Raw genomic sequence first — 22,388 nt, 5'->3', positions numbered from 1 at the left:
ATGGTAGCCCACATGCTGCATGTCCCTGCCACTCAGAAGGCAGGGGCAGGAAGGTTGTTCAAGCCACAAGTTGAGTCCCTGTCTCTAAATCGGGAAGTAGGTAAGTCAGAGCCTCACGCAACTTTCAGTTTATAGGAAAAATAAAGACCAGAGGACCATGCCAAATGGATGTAATTGGCAAATGTGACAATTTGGAAAATTCCAAATGAATTACAAGGAACTGAGGGGACCCATCCATACATGAAGCCACAGCCACCACCTGCAATACAGTGCGCCTTACATAAATGATCATGTCTGGAACAGGCAAAAAGCACTGTCCTGCCATTTTGACGTCAGCCTCCATTTTACCTGCAGGGTGAAACAAAGTTCAGGTTCGCAGGCCCTGGGGGAGCTGGGAATCTTCCAATGGCTGACCCACCTCCTCCCTAAACCACGGGAACAGTCGTTATGCATCTCTAGTTCTCTGGAAACATTATAGCTATTTCTAACAGCAGAAGGAACAAATGAATCCACTGGCTGGACTGAAGAGCTTGCATAGTGTCCGTTGGCAATGATGTAACTGAACATTCAAGGAAGCCCCTAATCTCTTAAATCCTGATTGGTGAAAGTTTTAACTGTAACTTGGCAACAAATGTTTGTGCTTTTGTGCTTAAATGCTTGCTTCAGCTGGCATTCAGGGCTGCGGTTCAGCTGTTCTGTGGCCCTGATCAATCAGCCCCCTCCCCTCTCATTCCATTTCTGCTGCTCTGCATTAAATCTTGCCTTGCGGTGACCTCTGGTGTCTGCTTGGGTTGATTCGGAGCCTTGGGCCACAACAGTAACTCCATCAATTACAAAAAAAAAAAAAAAAAAAAAAAAAAAAAAAAAAAAAAGGGCAGTCAGGGAAAATTGCATCTGACAATTTAGGGTAATTAAAAGATATTGTAAGGCCTGACACGTGACTCATACCTATAATCCCAGCACTTAGAGGACTGAGGCAGGAGGATTGCTGGAAGTTTGAGTCTTGCCTGCTACATAGTTAAGTCCCATGCCAGATGGTACAGAGATCCTGTCTCAAAATCCAGGAAGCCTGTCAGGTCTTTAGATGCCTTGACAGTGGTTTGTTTGTTTTTATAAAAGGCCCTGATCTATGAGATGTGTGCTTAAGTATGGATGAGCTTCATGGCTGTAACTGCTTTACCATTAGTTTTCAGTGTAGCTATTCAAATCCTCTGCACGAGCTAGGTAAGGATTCTGCTGAGCTGATCCCCCACCCTGTGATTTGCTTCCACTTTGAAGACGATTTACTCTGTACCTAACCAATCTGTGTGTTCTGTTCCACACTGCTCAGTATTGCTGTAGGAGGCCGCTTGTTTTGTTCCGGTTTCTCAGCCCCGAAATAATCACACAGAAACCATATTATTTGCAATACTGTTTGGCCAATAGCTTAAGCATATTTCTGGCTAACTCATATCTTAAATTAACCTATCTCCATTAATCTGTGTATTGCCACAAGGTTATGGCTTACTGGGTAAAGTTCTGGTGTCTGTCTCCAGCAGGGCTACATGGCTTCTCCTGACTCTGTCTTCTTTCTCCCAGCATTCAGTTTAGTTTTCCCCATCTACCTCTGTTCTGCCCTGTCAGGCCCAAGACAGATTCTTTATTAACCAATAAGAATTCACAGCATAGAGAGGGGACTCCCATATCACAGTGTGGTGACATTTGTCATCAGGACACTGGTTAAAAGACAGCTCTACGTGAACAGTAGTGAAAGAGCAAACTGCCCATTTATAGCCCAGGGGAGGAAGCACGGAGTGAGAAAGCCTTGCGCTTCCACCAGCTCCCACCGCTCTGGGACACACTTGATGGCTCAGGAACGTATTTCATTTTCACCTTTTATTTATTTATTTCACCACATTGCCTGGGCTGGTCTTGAACTCTTGGACTCAAATGCTGCTCCTCTGTCAGCCTCCCCAGTAGTTAGGACCATAATACACTGCTGTGCCCAGCTGTTTCACTGAGTGTTGGCTTGAGAGAGTCTCAGGTACCCGAGGCTAGCCCTGAACTCGATCCTCCCACTTTTTCCTCCCAAGTGCTGGGATTACAGGTGTGAACCACCACATATAGTGCTGGGATTACAGGTGTGAACCACCACATATAGTGCTGGGATTACAGGTGTGAACCACCACATATAGTGCTGGGATTACAGGTGTGAACCACCACATATAGTGCTGAGATTACAGGTGTGAATTACCATACAAGTTTTATTTTATTGTTTAAAGCAGATGAAACCTCAGCTCTATGCGGGTGCTCATCTCACAGTCCAAGAGAGAAGAAGATGGCTGTCTGCTCAGAGCCACATGGCTGACTGGTGGCAGTCTGGCACGGATGGGACTCTCGGTATCCAGTGCAGAACCCAACAAGCTGCCTTGGCATTTGCTCGGGCGTGTGTTAAAGCTTCGTGCACATGGCCCTAGCTGTTCCAGACAGGGAGCCCTGTTCACCTTAGGAATCTCGAGGAAAACTGACCCCAAAGTGGAGAAAACATTACAGACTTCTGTCAGAGTAATAGGAGAAGAAACAATAAATCCAATAAGTGAATGCTGACTCTTGGCAGTATAAATTGTTTTAGGAGATTATCATAATCCTTTAGTGACCAACAGGCAGGGGAAGGGAAACAATTGGTGCTAACTAAATGCCAAGTATAACTTTCTAACCTCCCCATGGCAAGAAAAAAAAGATATGAGTAGTTTTGATTTCTAAAAGCCAAATTTAATAAATTAACAACTGCATGCCAGGTAAAAATATAAATTTACAGCTGAAAACCAATAATTTAACAGAAAACGCTGTGTGGTGCACTTGTATTGGTAGGGTAGCTTACTGAAGTGGCAGATCCACAAACATCTTGCTTTGCTGGAGAAAAGCACTATGGTAGAGGAGAGAGCTGGGGAGGAACCGAGTGTGGGGTGGGTGGACGGCAGGCGCTGCCTATGCGTGTGTGTGTATGAGTGTGCAAGCGTCAGAAACCGATGGCATGGACCCCAAAAGCAAAGTCATGGCAGTTTACTCTGGGAAGCATGCTGGGCGACAAGCACAGAGAACCCAGGGCAGAGAGGCGGTGCAGGTTCAAGTCTGAGAGTCCTTGATGTGGGGTTTCCTCACCAGACAGGGGATCATGCAGGACCCAGGATTTCCAGACCAGAGAGCGTGTGTTCACGGTTTTACAGGGACAGCTGAGCAGTGCTACAGAAATGACAAGAAGTTCCTTCATTTAATCTGGGTGTTTGGCCAAACCTTTAACCAAGAAACAATTCAGCTAGTGAAGCTAATTAAATTACTAGAAAACATTCCTTCATCTGTAAAACATTTCTTTTTTCCTCAAATCAAAACTCTAAAATAAAATGTCTTCATTTTTGATCAGCAGCTCCACCACCAGTCTCTGATAGCGTATGTCGTTGAGGGCGGCCATCGGGTCTAGTTCTGGGGATCTCATGAGGGTTGGCCCAAACACGATCCCAAGGTTCTCTGCGCTCATCAGGTTCTCCTTCTCGTGAAGGGTCACTCTGAAAACACAGAGGAAGACAGATGACTTCAGTGACGCAGGGGTTCCATCAAGTCTGAGCACCCAGATGAAAGCCAGAGTCACGTCCAGGTCTGCGGCTACCGGCCAGCTCTCCGGGCTACTTTCCTGTGCTTCTCAAAAGCTTCAAGGAATGTGACTTCTTTTGAAGTAGGTCATGTTGATAAAGAATTTAAAGTCCAGGGGTTCCCATCTGGACCGTGTGGGTTCAGATACTTGGGGGCGGGGAGAGGAAGAAGAGGTCTGTCCTCCCCTTCCTTGGCTCTCTGGCTCCCCTTCGGCCTTTCTGCAAAGTGAGACTGAGTGTCTAGGAGAGCAGCTGTGGGGGCAGGGAGGAGTGGCCTACAGTCAGGACAGTCTCGGGTCTGTCTCTCTTCCTGGCACCCTACAGCATCAGAACAGACCGTCTTAGAGAGTGACTCTTATTATAGAACACAGAACTAAAGTCAAATATGAAGCCGACTTTAATTGATAATGGCATGTGTTGTGAGCACACCCAAAGGAAGCATGAACTCACTCACGGCGCCTTTAAGTGGGGAAGAGCTGGGCGTGGCGGCACACACCTTTAATCCCAGCACTACAGAGGTAAGGCAGGCGGATCTCTGTGAGGCAGAGATGAACCTGGCCTATATAGTAAGTCACAGGTCAGCCAGGGTCACACAGCAAGACACTGTCTCAAAAATCAAAGACAAGAAGGAAGAGGAGGAAGAAAAAAAAGAAGAAAGGGGCGGGTATCCACGAGTGTCTGAAATGTACATGTGCTTCTGGACAATGAATGCTTTGGGGCATTTAGAATTTGTGTTTCTAATTGAGTTTGAGGCCCTAAATCTATTGACGTCATATAACTGTGAAATTTTTGTCTCAGCTGGTAGAGACTGATCACCATCAATCATAAAATAGTTTAAAACTCTTAACAGGAAGCATTCCTCCCAACTCCATCACTATGTGTGCCACTTTCCGGTGTTGGTAAGGGCAGTAAAGTTGTCTAAAATCCCACCCCAAGCTTGAAATGCTTACTGGGAGCGATAAGCTAAGAATAAAGTGAACTGCCCCACAAACTGACGGCAGCAGCCCTCTCCTCCTACAAAACACTCACCAGTGTCTGCAGAACACGAGCATCCTTACAAGCAGGTCCTAGAAGGGCAAGGCATGGATGCCAGGGTACTGCAGGGTACAATATTTTTAGCACCCTTTACCAACTAATGCAATTTCTCACAAGGCAATGCTGCTATGCACCTACGCGTTCACTCAAGAGAACATGCATGTCCTCTCTTTCACCTTTTGCTTAATTTTAATCTTGAGATTTGGCTGTAATACAGCAGTAAGCTACAGGCTGCACTTGCCTCTTCAGGTGGGCCATGAGGTACCGGAGGGTCTCGCAGTGGGCAGGCGGCAGCTGTCTCAGTGCTTCATGAAGGGTCTCCAACTGCTCGTCAGGGTCCATGATTTCTACAATAGCAAGGAGAGACGCGCTAGTGGAAAACGGATGGGAATGCTTATGGAACACTCTTCCATGCTTTTGTAAAGCAAGCAAAAATGATTTCTAACAGAACAAAAACAACTGTCCAATGCCATCCTAGGTTCAATGTGGGAGCAGGGTTGCTTTTTCCCACCTGCAGGTTTTGGGTGCAGCAACTGAGGAAACGGACACACTAGAGATCTGGAATGTAACTGACAATTCCAGAGACATGTAGACTCACAGAGAAAGCCTGTACACTCTAATGAGTTCATCTGAGAACATTATAGACATACATATTGCTCAAAATATTTTGGACCCCCCCCCCCACCATAGTATACAAGACAAGCTAATCCACGCCTCTTATGACTCCTGGCAAAACTTTATTGATAATCTTTTCTTCTTCTTCTTCTTGTTTTTTTTTTTTTTTTTTTTTTTTTTTTTTTTTTTTTTTTTTTTAATAATGACATTGTTTTGCTTGCAGTGGTATGGGCAGAACCCATGCCTCATAAATACTAGGCAAGTACTCTACCACAGAGCAATACCCCAGCCCTTCATTTTTCTAAGCCAAGAAATATCTCACCTAACATTAGTTTGCTGTAGGTATTATATTGTGAGTTAAGTAACAAAATGAAGTCTCCCTTCAAAGCACGAGGACCCCCCCCCCCCCTTCTAGACTGTGTTCTCAAGAACACACGGCAGGCAGCTCTAAGTGTGCTGTGCCACGGTGGGGTACTAGAAGAAGGGTGTTCTTCCAAAGGAGTCCACCTTGAAGGGAAGACCTCCATCTGGACCTCAGATCAGCACTGAGGGCTCATACACCAGGCTGTTACTGTGGCAACTCTGCTCCATCTATCAATCACACCTGTAACCCCAACAGCTGAAGCTGCTGCAACCCTGTGCTCTTGAAGTGCTGGGAAGGTTCCACCTGCCCAGGAGCCTCTGTCTGTTTCAGACGGACAGCTCAACTCTGGTCTCGCTTGTATCCACAGCCCAGCTGGAGGACAACGTGTACCGTGCACACCGTGTACACTCTGTACACCGGGCCCAGTAAAGGCCAGTGAAGAACAAAGGCTGAGCTTCGAGTGCGGTGAAGCAGGCCAGATGATTCTCAGAGTGTGACAGTGACGGAAGCTTTTTAGTTCAAAAGAACTTTTGACTGCTTCGCAGCTTTGGTCCAAAGCTTCCTCCATCCCCACTTCATTTCTTTATAACAAAGAATGTGCTCCTTGCCTTTGCCATGACAGATAATGCATGGCCTCCAAATTGTGGGAACTTTAAAAGGTGTCTGCTCATAACACAGCTATTTTCTCAGACACTGAAATCCAGTAATTGAATTTCTAGGATAAAGAAAAGGAAATTCTGTTTACTGTGGAAAGCTAGCTCTTAGTATAGGGCTAAATAAATTTGAAACTACATGATTTAAGAAATTAAAAGCAGATTTCCCTTTTTAATTTCTACAATTCATCTCAACTGGAAGAAGCTCAAGACAGTGGGAGGCTGCAGAGAGCACTGGTGCGCTAGCTCAGGGCGCTTAGCTCCTCCGGGAGGGCCGACAGTGAAGACGGAGGCCAGCATGGCTGCGCAGACTCCACAGGACGAGGCAGGCACAGCGAGACAGCCCAAAGGATGCAAGCGCTGGGCACTTGGACTCTGAAGGTCAGGAAAAAGCTCAGTGTGAAGGAAAGGTCTTGAGTACAGCCTCAGAGGAGAGAAGGAACGAGCTGAGGAGGGCAGAGGGTCCCAGCTGAGCTGGGCTGAGAGCGCATGCTGGTAAGACTGAGGGGCACTGGAGCAGATGTGGCTGCAGAGAAGGAAGGGGTGATGTCAGAGGAAAACACCTTTCCTCATGTCAGCTGTGGGCAACGCAACTCTGAAGATTTACAGAGAAGAATGGGAAGGCTATGAACGAAGTTGGGCTGTAACCTGATGTTCATTTAAACATGCTGTTTATTTAGGCACTTACTTACTTGTGTGTGTGAGTACACATGGCATGTGTGTGGAGGTGAGTGCTCTCTACCACATGGGCACGTGGTGGCAAGTGCTGTTAACCCACTGACCCCTCACACTGGCAGGAACGTTCATTTTCTATGGTTCCCTTCCTCTAGCTGCCATGCAGAGCGCAAACTACAGAAAGGCACAAGTAATGGCAGAAGAACATTCCAGCAGCTAACAGAGCCCAGGGGTCGCGACGGTAGTTTGGAGATGACAGCAGTGTGAATGATGAGAGGCTGTTTTATTCTGAGTATATTTCGAAGGTGGAGTCCACGAGAGTTCCTGATGGGGAATGTGTAAGGAAAACACGAGAACAAGGGACCATATCAAGCTTTGGATGCAGACAGCTGGGAGGGAGGGAGGGAGGGAGGGAGGTCTGGGGCGTAGCACTATCTGAGATTTTCAGATGGACAAATCAACATACTGACCTGGATGAACCTGCTGTTGCAGAAAGAGCACCCTCCCCCTGCATTTCCAACTGGTTCCAGTTGGGAACATGGTAAAATGTACTGAATACCTGACATCAAACTGACCAGAGAGTCTCCCCTGGATATCAGAACCCACCCCTCGTTCTCCCATGCACACAAGTATTGCCCATCGTCAATTTTCTAGAGAATGAAACTTTTAGTCCCAAGACTGTTACGGTGTAATTTAAGAGGCAAGCAGGAAAAATGGGAGGTGTTCGGAGACAACTGGGTATCATCAGATTAATGGTCATCAAATATAGACAGTCAGGCATGTGGGGGACGGGAGGGCATCATGGCGGGCAGGTTTCTCTGGACACAAGTGGGTTTCGTGATTGTCACACCGTCCACCATCAGTGGCCTGGCTGTCTACAGAAAAGCAGCAAGAGCGCGGGTACTGGTGGTTTCAAGACTGAAGCCAGGCAGTGGCCTTTAATCCCAGCACTGAGGAAGCACAGGAAGATAAATCTGAGTTTGCGGTCAGCCAGAGTGAGTTCCAGGACAGCCAGGGCCACACAGAGAAACCCTGACTCAACAAACAAACAAACCCAAACCAAAACCAGGAAAACCAACCAAGCAACCCAGTCTCCAAACTAAACAATGAATTAAAGGAGAAAGTCTAGCTATATAATCGCCTAGAATATTTATTTAATGACTTAAATCTGTGCATCTCCAGGTAAAATTCCAGGCTTAACAGTCAACAAATATTTAACACCTAACTATTACTTAAATGAGGGACTACCCAGGCCCTGAGGTGGTAATTATGTCCTGAATGGGTGCCAGTGCAGCAAGGAAACCAATCATGGCCACCACCCGTCCCACGACGGGAATGAGGCCCAGGGTGGGATGTAACGAAAAGAGGAGTGCATGGCTGAGGGCTGGGAAGGACTAGGGAAGATGGTCAAGATGGTCCTGGAAAGCGTGGATACTGAGGGCGAGGAAGTAAACACTCGGGGCCTGGGTCAAGAGCTAATTAAGGTGCATCTGGAGCATGTATTGTTAATTCTCTATAGAGAAGTTCAGTAGAGAAGACCTGGAAAGCTCTCCCAGCCAGGCTCACCCAAGGCTGCACACTTAGGAAGAGGTGTGACTGTCTAAGAGCTGGAAACAAGTGTTCCGACTCCGGGGCTGGGGACAGTCCCCACATGGTTTCCACCATGGTTAGAGTGCTCACGGATGCTGGCTTCTGACAAGACCCTGTAGTAAGGCCTGCCTCTGGGCCTCTGTTCTAGAGCAACAGTTTCCACTGGGGAACAGAGGAAAGAAGGGGTGGCAGCCTCAGACTTCAGGGGACACTGGAGGGGACAGGGCTGTGCAGCCTGCAGAGGCCACACGAGCATCCATCTCCTGCCCTCAGCCTCTCACGCCAGCTGTCACGCTGGAGCTGGGGAAGCTGTTACCGCACAGCTCCGCTAGATTTTGCAGACAAAAGCTTTAACCTAACTGATCTCTGCTGTGAACACATGGTAAACAATACCAGAGATTTCTGGGAGGTGGGGTGGAAACGGAGATGTTTTAAAGGTAAAGAGCTGACTACGTTAGGAAGTGTCACCTAGTCCTGTCCATCAATTGAAGGGGTCTCTCCACCATCATAGGCCTTCTGGTTCCTGCAGAAGCTAGGCAGGGTGCAGAGTGGACAGAGCAAGGACATCAATGAAAGAAGGACAAACAGGTTGGGGTGCAGGACCACTTCTAGCAACGTGACCTTGGCTAGTGGCAGGCAGCTCAGTTATAGCTCTGTAATTGCCAAGGCCTTTGCTCTTCCTTCTGTGATTTTTGAGGGATGCCTGAATTAGACACTAAAGCAAGAAGCTGACTCCAGTGGGAAAGGGCACTATGTTCACAGCCATCAGCATCACACAGGAACCATAGATGTACAGGAAGCACAGGGAGGGTACCAGGGGCTTTGGTGTCACACAAATCACTTACCAGTTTAGATTATAAAGGAGACATTTTTCCTCTCCATCTGGGGGAAAAGGGGGTTTGTTGGTTTCAGAAAGGAAGGTTGCTGAAACAAGTCCCACACAGCGGCAATTGGTTTGAAAGGAAAGCGAAGGGAGAGGTGTGCCTGGGCAGTCAGGGGGGGACGGTGCGAGAATGTGGGGCCCAGAGCCTCAGGATCCGACAAGAGGCTTGGGTGTTTCCAGATGGGGTGTGAGGTTCAGAGCAAGCTGGGTGAGTAGCCCTCCACAGGGGCATGCTTCCAGTCTGGGGCCACAGCTGAGGGCTGCCTGCAAACTCCCTGGACAACCACGGCCAGCACTGAGTCCACCCTAAGATGGGAGCAGGTAGTCCCACCCACATCTTCTAACTTCTGGTCAGACTTTCTCACGCTGGACTGAGAACAAAGGATACCACAGCTCTGTGAAAGTCCCCGTGACGAAGCAAAGCAGAGGAATCACTACATTACTAAGGAAGTGATGCTGTTATTTAAAGGGAGGACATATGGGTTTACAGACAGAAGCAAAATGACAGGAACAGACTATCGTTTCTTTAAAAAAAAGTGATGTCAACTCCTAAAATCTGTTAAGATTTCCCTTCTTTAAAGGGTAAGATGTGAATTACAGGTATGAATTTTGAAACACAATTTTGCAAATGAGCCATTTTCTTCTCAACTAGAATTAAAAAAGGAAAAACCAAAATTCTGGCTGAGGCCTGAGTTCAGTTTCTTAATTCTGAAAACAAAGCAAAACCAAACAAACTCCTTGATGATGCAGAGCCATGCTCCCGGGAGCACACTGATGAGCCACAGGTAGTCTGTGAGCTCTGAGGGCCTGCACACTCAGGGTAAGTACCGAAACTGACAGGAATGTTGGCTGAATCAAACAAGACTGTAGTCTTGTTCCGACCTTGGGTTTATTTTAGTGAATGCTGGTCAACGTCTGAGCAGTACGGTACAGATTGTTTTGGAAAAGCAGCACAGTACAAAACTAAGGGTAGAAGGCATGGATAATCCGGGCTAGAGAAATGTAAGTCTTGCAGACACATGGACTGGACCGTGGAGAGCTGCAGGGGATGAAGGGCAGGAAAAGTGGTTACTGGGGAGAGGCAGCATGCTGGGTGGGGGACTCACGCGTTTGTACTTACTGGCAGACTCTATGAACTTGGGGTAGGCATCATACGTGATGAGAGGAATTGGCAGATCCCTGAAGTACAGTTTAAGTGCACCAGTGATAATGTTGATATCTTCATACATGTTCACAGAAATATCCGCCTTTTCACCATCTTTTAAAAGAAAAAAGTAAACACTGAATTCATAGCCAGTATCATTTTAACATGATTTGTGCATGATTAGCTTTTAAAGATAGGCAACACTTCATAATCAATTAAGTATTTTATTCTGACTGTATAGGAGTTTGCTGGGATGGATACAGTTTAGGACTGGACAACCATGTGCTTGAGTGGCTGACCTAACCCCTGGCTATCATGTTTTTGTTAGTTAAGTGATTTTTATTTAAAAATAAAACAAAAAATGCATTTTCATTACTAGCAACCAACACTCTAGTTTCTAAGGTCGAATTCAGAATGAAACATTGTCTATACTAGTGACCCACTTTGGTAAAACAGCAGGTAATTTTTCTCTTCTTAAGCTACTTATTTTTCCTTTTCCTTGCTCAGCTGTGTGTGTGTGAGAGGGGGGGGGGGAGAAGGGAAAGGGAAAGGGAAATGGAAAGGGAGAGACAGAGACTGTCCTCCACACAGGTACCACCCCTAATACATGCAATGCCCATGATAAAGGTCCCTTGTTTTATCCACACCTGGCTTCACAGAAATAACATCTGGATCTTGCCTAACCAAGTCCTATGAGTAAATGAGGCAGTGAGAAACAAAAAAACCTAAAATGCCCCAGAAAATGCGCCAAGGTTCTGAGTGTTGAAGCAAGAGGAGAGGCACTATAGAATGGGAGACCACTGACAGGCGTTAGGCACTCAGATTCTGAAGCAAGGCTGTCTTCACAGAGTCCTCCAGTGCTGTCCTGTGTTAAAAACATCTGAACTTGTAGGCAAGATGGCTGCTCTTCCAGAGGACCTGGGTTAAATTCCTAGTACCCACATGGCAGCTCACAACTGTCTGTAACTCCAGTTCCAGAAGATCTGACACCCTCACAGGCAAAACATCAATGAATATAAATTAAAAATAAAAAATCTCAACTATTACCTATTCAAGATTTAATTAGTATAATTTCCTTGATATCTATATCTGTATGTGTCTGCATACCTATGTGTGTGCACAGGGGAACAGACTAGCAGTGAAAAGAATATTGGTAAATTACAACACACACAAAAGACACACAAATGAACCATCAATGCTTGGTGACAGAAATCAGCCTAAACTGGCTTCGTAACATGCAATTATAATTAGACAGGGTGGAAAGGTTTGTGATTACTGAGTATTTGGGGGAAGAAGGGACACACAGGTAGAGTATGAGGATTTATGTTAATGACGCTATTCTGCATGGTACTGTGATGTAGACAAAGAAACCCAGTGTAGACTCTGGCTTTTAGTTAATAATGTGTCAGTGTTGGGCTATCAGTGATAACAGATACACAACGCTAATTCAAGATGCTAAACCAGGCAGGGTGGGGCATACCTGGATCCCAGTGTGCAGGAGGTGGGGGCAGGAAGGTCAAGAGTTCTAGACCAGCCTCGGCTAATACAGTGAAACCATCTCAAAAAGCAAAATCAAATTGGTAACAGGGAATTTGGGAGTCGGTGCCAGTGGGAGGCACTGTAACATGGGGGTGTAACAAGGCACTGCACAGGAATTTGCTGTACTTTGTTAAATTTTCTGAAGTTCTAAAACTACTCCATAAAAGTCCAGAAAAAATAACCCAGTCTCTTTGAAGACACAGAGGACTGCAGCCTTTCTGAGCTCACGGCTGATTCTGAGTCTGCTTCTGAAAACTTCCTGCAGAGTAAGGCATGCACAGAATAGGACCAAGCACCCACAGGAAGGCAAGGACCAAAGGCAAGTATCACTACCATCCAAGTCCTGACCTAGGGAAAAACAGTGAGTGTTTTTGCTTTTTTTTTTTTCTTTCTATTTTCTGCCACAGAGCTCCTGTTTCAATACCTAATAATCATTTTTTCTAGGAAGAATCCAGATTTCAAATATCCCTGTTTCCAGGGTATATAACCAATATGCCTGTTCCCAGGGTATGGAGGGCAGCTACTTCACCAATTTTTACCTTGGAAAACAAGATGAAGTCACCATTCCTAGAGCCTCACTGTGTGAAGATGCTGGTAGAATTTGGACTGGGTGTCATCATTAAGATAACTCAGTGTAGGTAAGCAGGACAGGCCACCCTCCTTTCACTGTCCTCTAGGCTGCAGTGCCCACTGTCCTCTAGGCTGCAGTGCCCACTGTCCTCTAGGCTGCAGTGCCCACTGTCAGTGCCCACTGTCCTCTAGGCTGCAGTGCCCACTGTCCTCTAGGCTGCAGTGCCCACTGTCCTCTAGGCTGCAGTGCCCACTGTCAGTGCCCACTGTTCTCTAGGCTGCAGCGCCTGCTATCAGGGTTTTGCTGCTCTCCCTGTGAGGTTGCTCTATGTTCATTTTCAGGCAGCACCAGTGTGCATATTTCTTCCTTGGGAAGCTTTTCCTGACACTGGTGTCATCTGCTCTACTAGACTATGGTAAGTTTCCCACTTACTAATATTTTCCTTTATGGAACTTATCAAAATTAAGTTTATAATGAGTCCTACACAGATGCAAGGACCAAGAACACAAGATAACTACTAAATTAAAGAACTCAGTGCCTGGCATATGTCAGTACCTTAAAGTAATTTTTTGAATGACTATATCAGCAGAAATAAAATTTCAAAAGCTAGGAGCCCAAAAGATTAATACTCTTGGGTACAATAGACATCATTATTAAGGTAGTTCTTTTAAAACCTGATTTAAAATATGTATGCAAGATTTTTTAGTTTGAAAAGCAAGATTTTTTTTTCTCTCAAGACATGGTTTTTCTGTGTACCTCTGGCTGTCCTGGAACTTGCTCTGGCCTCAAACTCCCACAGATCCACCTGCATGTACCACCACTACCCAGCTTAGAAACAAGTTTTATTGATAGAATTTTCATATAACATAATTAATCATTTAAATTATACAATTCAATGTTTTCCATTACTTAACAAGGTGTATGATTACTACCATATTCTGATTTTAGAATTTTCTTGTGTCCCCTGAAGTCCCCACACCTGTTAGCACCACCCCTTGGCCCTGGCCCTTGCAAAGGGTGATATATAATATGGACACTTTTCACCTAGCTCAGTTTAATACCATATGCTATGCTATGATAGTACTTTTTCTTTTTAAAAACTACCAAATATATCTGTTGTATTAAAACATGAACTCAAAAGGCTCCATTTATTTCATGTGTATGTCATGCATGTGTCATGTAATGCATGTGGAAGTCAGAGGACAGCCTGTCGGAGCTGGTTTTCTCCTTAATTCAGGTTTTCAGAAACTGTCTCATTAGGGTTCCTACTGCTATGATGAAACACAATGACCAAAAGCAGCTCGTGGAGGAAACGTTTTATTGGCCTTCAGATTACAGTCTATCATTAGGGGAAGGAGGACAGAAAGGAACTCAGGGCAGGAACCTGGAGGCAGAGACCATGGAAAAATGATGCTTGTTGGCTTGCTCTACATAGCTTGCTGGGCTTGTTTTCTTATACAGCTCAGGATCAGCTGCCCAGGTACGGCATTCCCCACCCTGGGTGGGACCCACCTATAGTAGTTAGTCAGGAAAAGGCACTAGACTTGCAATACAGGCAATTGGATGGAGGCAATTTCTCTGCTGAGGCTCCTTTTACCTGATCACTCTAGCTTGTTTACACTGCCAAAACCTAGGAGAGCAGGTGGAAGTGCCTTTAGCCACCAAGTCATTTCCTTAAAACAAACAAACAAACCTGAATTTATTTACTTTTGGTTTTTTGAGACAGGGTCTCTCTACATAGCCCTACCTATCCTAGAACCTGCTAGATGACCAGGATGGCCTGGCTCTCCCAAAGATCTATCTGCCTCTGCCTCCTGAGTGCTGGGATTAAAGTCACATGCTACCACCAATGGGTTCTAAGCCTGAATTTTAATAAGAACACACACACAACTGTCTTCCATTTGTCTCATTTTAAATTGCTTTCTGTTAAAATTAATATAGACAACCTAGAATGGGAAACCCAGGTCCTGCCTTTATTAGCAGAATGACAACTCACTGGCACAGACTGAGACATCTTTGCTCTCTGAGTCTTTCTTTCCTTTTCAGTCCTTGGCTCACTGTCCACAGCCCTGGGATCTTGGGCTGAGGCTCCATCATGGCCTCTCAGTGCCCCCACCATCTACTCTTTGTAGTCCCACCTGAGGACAGAATGGAGCGAAGTTGTAACTGCACCTGCTGACATTGCTGTAGGCAGTGCTCCAGCTGCTGACCGGCTCCTAGGTGCGGCAAGACTTCCCCAAACTTGCCTTTACCTTGCCATACCAGCATTCCGGGGCCCTATTGTCCTCCTCCTTCACTTTCATCATTTGAAAGCTAAGCTTCCTGGACTTATCACTGCAATCAATCAGTGTAAGTAATCAGTGCTGATCACTGTTGATTACTTCATTTTCCATACTTGGGTATTTATTTGATACTTGCTTTGAGCATTCAGAGATCTGGGCAGCCTTTATGTGCAGGAGTGATTTAAATTTGGTTCTTCCACACCTGTGTTAAAACTCTTTATAGAATTCCTACAAACAGGTGCAGGATGAGTCCTGGAGGAAGTTCAGAGTAGGCCCCAAAGACAAGCTGTTAGCCGTGTTACAAAAAAAGGTGTCTCGATGTTTAATAAAAGAAAAATGCATCACTAAATTGATTTCTGGGGTTGATGTGATTTTGTTTCTTTGCCAGTGTTTATGTATTTTTGAAAATCATGACTGGCAGGCTAGGAGTGGACATGCAAAGTTACTGCCTTTCAGATAAAGGAAATGCCTCTTATCATTCCTCTTGGCATGAATTCAGGATGTTCCTTCATGTGTATGTGTATGCAACACGTCATTTGCTTGTATAAAACACTTACGTTGACCTACATTCTTGTTTGCAAGTTGGTAATATTTCATTGTTTTTGTCTTCTGCTTTTGTGGCTTATGAGGAGATTGCCAAGACGAGATGTGAGAGAACTAGAAATGTATTCATTTTCAGGCTGGTGTGGGCCTTACTGGGAGAGCACCTGCCTAGCATGAGACCCTGGGTTCAATCCACAGTACCCCTCTGTTGGGAGCAGTGAGACTCCAGATCCTGAATTTCTTGTAATCCCCTGATCTGAGTGCCTACAGCTGCTCTGAGCACGAGACCTTCAGGAGTTCCTGATGGCAGGAGAGTGGTTTCTGGTGGTTTTGGCTGGGGCGTGGCTATCTCTATATATTTTGCCCCTGAACACAAAAAAAAGGGGCATTCTTGGGGAATTCAAGGATGACCCGTGTCGCTGTCTCTCTGTCTGTGTGTGTCTGTGTATTTTAACCTCCAGCCCCTTGCCCGAATCTCGCGAACTGGGTGCCAGCGCATTGAGCACAGACACGGGGGCACGATGTGCGGCAATTGGAGGTCCCCACCAAGATCTCAGCACCCCTAACACATACGTGAGTGAGCGTGCACACACACGGTCAAACAAAGAGGCATTTAAAAAGATCACTGACTTAGCCAGGCAGTGGTGGCACAGACCTTTAATCTGGGAAGCAGAGGCAGGCAGATCTCTGAGTTCAAGATCAGCCTGGTCTACAGAGTGGGTTTAGGACAGCCAGGGCTACATAGAAAAACCCTGTCTCAGAAAACAGAAAAAACCAAAACAAACCCACAACTCTGTATTTAAGAAAACAGCTTTTCTTTGGTGCTACATTATTCTAGTACACAAAGTAAACAAAAAGTGGATAGTCATGGAACAAAACAAAATTAATACCTCCCAACCCCCACCCCCTACTAACAGTTTCTCTGTCCTGGATCCCACTCTGTAGACCAGACTGGCCTTGAACTCAGAAGTCCACCTGCCTCTGCCTCCCCAACGCTGGGAATAAAGATGTGCACCACCACACCCAGCACAAATCAAAACTTAAATTTTCAAAGTCCAATTAATCTGGGCATAGTGACACACACCTGTAATCCCACACTGGGGAAGCAGAGGCAGGAGGACCTCACATTTGAGGCCATTCATGGCTACAAACAAGATCTTCTCTCACCTCTCTGCATGATATAACACAAAACAATCCACAGAGCTTTCCACAGTGGGCAGGATTTAGGCCAAAGCGTCAGCTCCCCTCAGCTTCCTGGCTCCTGTGTGTGAGTGGGTCATACAGGGGCTGGGAACTGCAGCTCACTGGAGGGCTGCATGGGCGAGCTCAGGCTGGGGCAGCTGAGATGCTACATCCTCTCCCACCTTGTCTGTGCTCTTGGTGAATTTAATTGATCTCGTGTTTGTGATAAATTTCGACCAGTCTTAGATATTCAAGTGCTGATGATACAGCTTCCTGTTTCTTCTCATCATGAAATCTGATCCTCTAAGGTGGCTGATGCAAAGACAAGAGACTCTAAATTAAATTTTGTTGTTTTTGTAGGCTTAGTTTGACACAGGCTAAGCTCAAATTCACGTGTACTAATCACAGCCCTGAATACCTGCTTCTACCTCTCAAGTCTCGGGATCAAAGGTGTGCTTATCAAAACTGTTTGCAGAATACGATAATCACCAGTCACTTAGAAAATTAATTTCGGAGTAGCCTAAGAGTATGACCATCCGAAGTTAACGTCTATGCTGAGAACATACCTCTGTCAAAAGCCATCTTGACATCTTCAATTAGGTCACTGAATCCTGATACTCGGTACAGTCCTTCAGAACTAAGACCTGAAAAGAAAGCAGCAAATCATGGAAACTGTTCTGCTGCTTTACGCCTTTCCTTCACATTTAACTTCTCTCCATACTTCAAGCTTGACAAGTTATGTATTAGAAAAAATAATAAAACACACATGATTTAGAAGACTTTTCCCATTTTTCTCCTAAATGAATCTGTTTCACTCAGTTTTTACCTCTGACCTAATGTCACCTGGGTATTTATAATTTGGCCATCACGTTGCCTAATTAGATCAGGTAACATTAAATCTTAAGGGAAATCATCCATCACCCAATTCTATCGTGAAGTTTTATATAAAAAAAGACCGAGAGCCTGCACCAGCAGACCTGTGCCAGTTCTCCCAAGTGGGTAAGAATAATTAGGGTGCAGCTCAGGTTTCTGGACTTTTCTGGTGTTTTAATAGGGCATTTCTGCCTTTGTTTCCTGACCTGAGTAGAATTTAAAACCCCAAAAGGTGAATCCATCTCTGCACAGAGATCTCTGCAGACTGCAGGCATGACCCATTAATGTACCCTAAATATTACTTTCCATAGCTGGCAAAATGCCCTGTGAAGCCAAGCTGTCTGCTTATGCGCACACTGAAGACTCGAGAGCATGCATCTTCTAAGACCCTTCTCCCCCATCACTGGAGATAGCAGCAGTTCCACAACTGGCACCAGAGGGGCGGAGCGAAGGCTACAGCTGCTGCACCCGAAATGCCTCACCTCTAGACTCGATCTCCCTGATGCACATGTCCACCACCATGGGCCGCTTGGTGGTGTGTGCTTTGACGAGTGTGGTCAGGTCACAGCTGTATACCTTCTTCACGTGCTTTAGGTCCGGCTTACAGTCGTTGGGGACCATCTTGGAGCACTGCTTGTGAACATTCAACCCACAATCTGTAAAAGGAATAAAGGAAAAACTTAGGATTATTTTCAGTCTGGGCATTCTGAAGTTTCTCTGAGCAGAAGACTTGGTGTGAACTGCACCTCCTCCCAGGAGACGTACAGCAAATCTGATTAGAACCCAGAGGTCAGGATTTTCTTTCTTTTTTGAGATAGAGTCTCACAATAAAGCCCTGGCTGACCTGGAACTCTCTATATAGACCAGGTTGGCCTCCAGATATCTGCCTGTCTCTGCCTCCTGAATTCCGGGACTAAAGGCATGTGTCATCATACCCAAAGAGGCCAAGATTCTTGCTAATAAGAATTCTTGTTAATAAGAATTAAATAACTTCATTTTTTTAACTTCCTGAATGGCCCCAGAAGCAAAAATAAAATCAAGACAGATTCTCCGCACCCAAACCAGTAAGTGTCCCATAATTATACACAATAGAATGTCACATCAGCAAGGCTAAGATATGAGTGTGTTTGCTTTTGTCGTAATTCTGACTTGTTGAAAGGTGTGACGTTTTGGGAGGTGCTGAGCCCTTTTCACACATAAGTCAGTGTTGCTGTGAAGAGGTCTGTGGGGGAGAGTTCTCTCTCTTCTGTTATGGAGAATACAACCAGGAGCTCCTAACGAATGCTGGTACCTTGACCTTTCTAACTCAGAACTCTGATATCTAACATTTATTCTCTGTAAACTATCTAGTGGGAAGTTCTTTGATATAGTAGCACAAGATGAATCAGTCAGATATCTCAAGAAAATTTATACCTACTGTAAGTTGTAATCAAATTTCAAATCATTTGATATAAAGTAGAATTAGATACCCCAAATTAAGTGTATACAAGGTTTGCTTAAAATAAATCAGTTCCCATTTATATCTATTCGCAACCCCCCTATTTTTGTTTTGTTTTTCAAAGCAGGGTTTCTCTGTATAGCCTTGGCTGTCCTTGAACTCACTGAGATCCGCCTGCCTCTGCCTCCCAAGTGCTGGGATTAAAGGCGTGCGCCACCACCGCCACCCAGCCACAAACCTTTTGTTATAGGTAAGAGTACATATAATTTCTTGGGTAGTCTAAAATAGCCATTACCATTCTTTTTACTACGAACAGTAGCTAACATTTATGGAAGACTTAATATTATTACCAAGTACCATTAAAAGTGCCTTGTCTTTACTATTTCCTTTAAAACCACAAAAGTCTATCAAATAGCTACTGTTTCTTCTCATTTCCTATTTATATTTTAAACAAGGCAAGTTAAGGAATTTGTCCAAGCTACATAGTGGGGCTGGAACTCCACCGATGGGGACGCTGGAGCCATCAAGTCCCCGTATTGATCGTCTCTATTGCAGTTACTCTTCTGGCTTTACAGGGCTCTAACATCTTGGGCAGCAGAACCCAAGAACTTCCTGGCTAATATTTGAGATCTTTTTCAATAACAAGAGTATAATTAAGTTTTATAATGGATGAAGAACAAAAGTGTTCTGCTAAACTAGACTCAAGTGATAAAATATACTGAATAAATAATTCCACTAAAATAAATGCCATTTTATGTTTTTTTGCTTGTTTTAATTTTTCGAGACAGGGTTTCTCTGTGTTGCTTTGGAGCCTGTCCTGGAACTAGCTCTTGTAGACCAGGCCGGCCTCAAACTCACAGAGATCCGCCTACTTCTGCCTCTTGAGTGCTGGGATTAAAGGCGTGTGCTACCAACACCTGGCCATCTTTATGTTTTTCAGAATGTTTTGTTGGAGCAGTTTACGACAGCTCCTGCTTCTTGTTTTATAATCCCAACATTTCAAGTTTTGAGTTTAAGCTTTCCTGGTTCATGGTAGGATAAATAATTCTGGACTGTATCTTGGCTCCTGTAAATGTTGTGAGTCAGTACCCACTTAAATCTTCCATTTCAGCAAGTTCTACTTTAAACTACAATGCCAGGCCTGGCTCACCTTTGAAGATAAAATTAAAATGTTTACCTGGTCTATAAAACACCCTCCCTCTCCCTCTCTCTGTGTACCACATGTGTGCAGGCGGAGGCCGGAAGGCAGCACTGGATCCCCTGTATCTGGTCTACAGAGTTACAGGCTATTAAGAGCTGCCCCGTGTGGGTGCTGTGGTGCTGGAACCTGAACTCCTGGAAGAGCAAGAAGTCACTAAAGTACTGAATCAACTCTAGAAACTTTCTTTAGTCCAGATCTCCAAGTTTTCTCATGGTTAATAAAAATATCTTGTCATAACTTAATTTTTTATGTGGTTGTAGGTGTTACAATTATTGAAGAAATAAAGTAAAATGCATATAGCCAGCTGGAAAACTCTTTTAAAGTGTATTAAAAGTCTGAAATTTGGCCCATTTTCATCATTTAGTAGTAGTTTGGCTGCACTTCATGTGCAACCCAGGTCACAGGTGGACTTGTGAAGAGCAGCTGGGACAAGCCATCCTCACAGATGGAGAAAATGAGGTCCCGGTGTGTTCCTGCTACTCGGCTAGAAGAGCTGCACTGTGACGGGACTGCACAGCGGCCAGCCTGTGCTCTGCTCATCCCCTCACCCCTCCTTCCTGCCCACCACACACTGCGCACGCCAGTACTTCTGTCTTTTGTTCAGTACTGTGTAGCACAGCACCAGGATATGTTCTTGAGTGTAAAAATGTTGCGGTATTTCACCAGTACCAGTTTTGCAATTATCTGTGCTTGATCTTGTAGGACTTTTACAAAGCAGTGATAAAACCTAGATATTATATTCTTGTTTCTTAATTATTTAAATATGAATATTCATAAAACAATGAATAACTATCATTAACACAGTTCTGTTACCCTTTAACCTACCATTAGAATGTAAATGAATGACGTTGGTCATTCACTTCAAAGCATGGGTCTCTGTGCTTTCTAAAAGTGTAGCATGCATGTACATAGAGAAGTTGGTGCATACAAAACCAGACAGCTTGAGGTCAGTAATCTAAGTAACGTGTGTGAAGAAAATGCAGATTAAAGTGCAATGTGGATTCTTTGTTGCTCTTTTCCTGTCTTGGTCACAATATATTTCTTCTCTCTTTCTTATTTTATTTCCAAGACAGGTGTAGCTCTGGCTGTCCTAGAACTTGCTCTCTAGACCAGGTTGGTCTCAAATTCAGAGATCCACCTGCTTCTGCCTCCTGAGTGCTGGGAATTAAAGGTGTGTGCCACCATCGCCCAGCAATGTTGTATATTTCTAATCTTGAGAAACTGGAGGATGAAATACAGTTTAATAACATAGAATTAATCTACAAGACCCAGAGATACAATAAATGACATCTACGGACCTACCTCTCACTTGTGTGTAACATCTTCTGGAGGAACAGAACTCCATATGACTTAAATACGAAAACAAAATAAAGTATTTTTTGTTTATTTGCTTTTGTTTTGTTCTTTCAAGACAGTCTGTGTTGTCTGTGTAGCCCTGGCTGTCCTGGAACTCACTCTGTATACCAGACTCTCGAACTCACAGAGATACACCTGCCTCTGCCTCCTGTGTGCTAAGCCTTAATGGCAAACTGAAATGTGGTGTGCTGCTCGTGCACTGATATATTCTCCGTGTTTGCAGAGAGTGTTTGGGGAATATAGAAAGATGCTGTAATTTTTGTGTATGGTGTTCTGTATGCAGGGGGCAGATCAGAGTCTCTGGGACTGGAGTTACAGAGAGTTGTAAGTCACCATGTGGAGCACAGGAATCGGGCCTCTAGATGAGCAGCCAATGTTCTTAGCCAATGAGCCATCTCTCCAGCCCTGATGCTGTATTTTAATGCTGTTTCCTTACCACGGCCTTTCAAAGAACTTCATCTCTAATCCTGTTAGAAATTTAGTCTTTGAAGTTAATCCCATACTTTTATATTGTTCAAGTGGGATAAAGAATATTTTTTAGCAAATATTTCATTGTCTTTAAGTTCTAAATCTGAGCTTCATCATTACTTGATGTGGTTTTGAGTGAATCACAATTATATCTAGTAGCTGTCTATTTAAAATGGATGACTGCAGATGGATGGTGGTGGCACACACTTTTAATCCCAGTACTTGAGAGGCAGAGACAGGCAGATCTCCGTGAGTTCAAGGCCAGCCTGGTCTACAGAGCGAGTTGCAGGACAGCCAGGGCTGTTACACAGAGAAACCCTGTCTCAAATACCCAAAAGATGACTGCAAAC

The 22,388-nt window shown here is 44.8% G+C and overlaps 1 protein-coding gene across 1 annotated transcript in view; it reads right to left on the bottom strand.

The window, feature by feature from the left end:
- Positions 1–2,838: 2,838 nt before the first annotated feature.
- The window catches only part of Chn1 (chimerin 1), a 102,645-nt gene continuing 83,095 nt past the window's right edge, over positions 2,839–22,388 (bottom strand). The window contains exons 9-13 of the mRNA XM_038337029.1: positions 18,058–18,231; positions 17,269–17,346; positions 10,562–10,699; positions 4,903–5,008; positions 2,839–3,542 (exon numbers count right to left, since the gene is read on the bottom strand). Of these exons, the coding sequence (XP_038192957.1) occupies positions 3,371–3,542; positions 4,903–5,008; positions 10,562–10,699; positions 17,269–17,346; positions 18,058–18,231 (668 nt within the window). The 3' untranslated portion in view covers positions 2,839–3,370. The remainder of the gene's footprint in view (positions 3,543–4,902; positions 5,009–10,561; positions 10,700–17,268; positions 17,347–18,057; positions 18,232–22,388) is intronic.

The sequence above is a fragment of the Arvicola amphibius genome, chromosome 7, assembly GCF_903992535.2.
Source record: "Arvicola amphibius chromosome 7, mArvAmp1.2, whole genome shotgun sequence".
Taxonomy (NCBI): Eukaryota; Metazoa; Chordata; class Mammalia; order Rodentia; family Cricetidae; genus Arvicola; species Arvicola amphibius.
The sequence above is the reverse complement of the archived record's forward strand: the minus strand, read 5'-3'. Positions and strand labels throughout refer to the sequence as shown.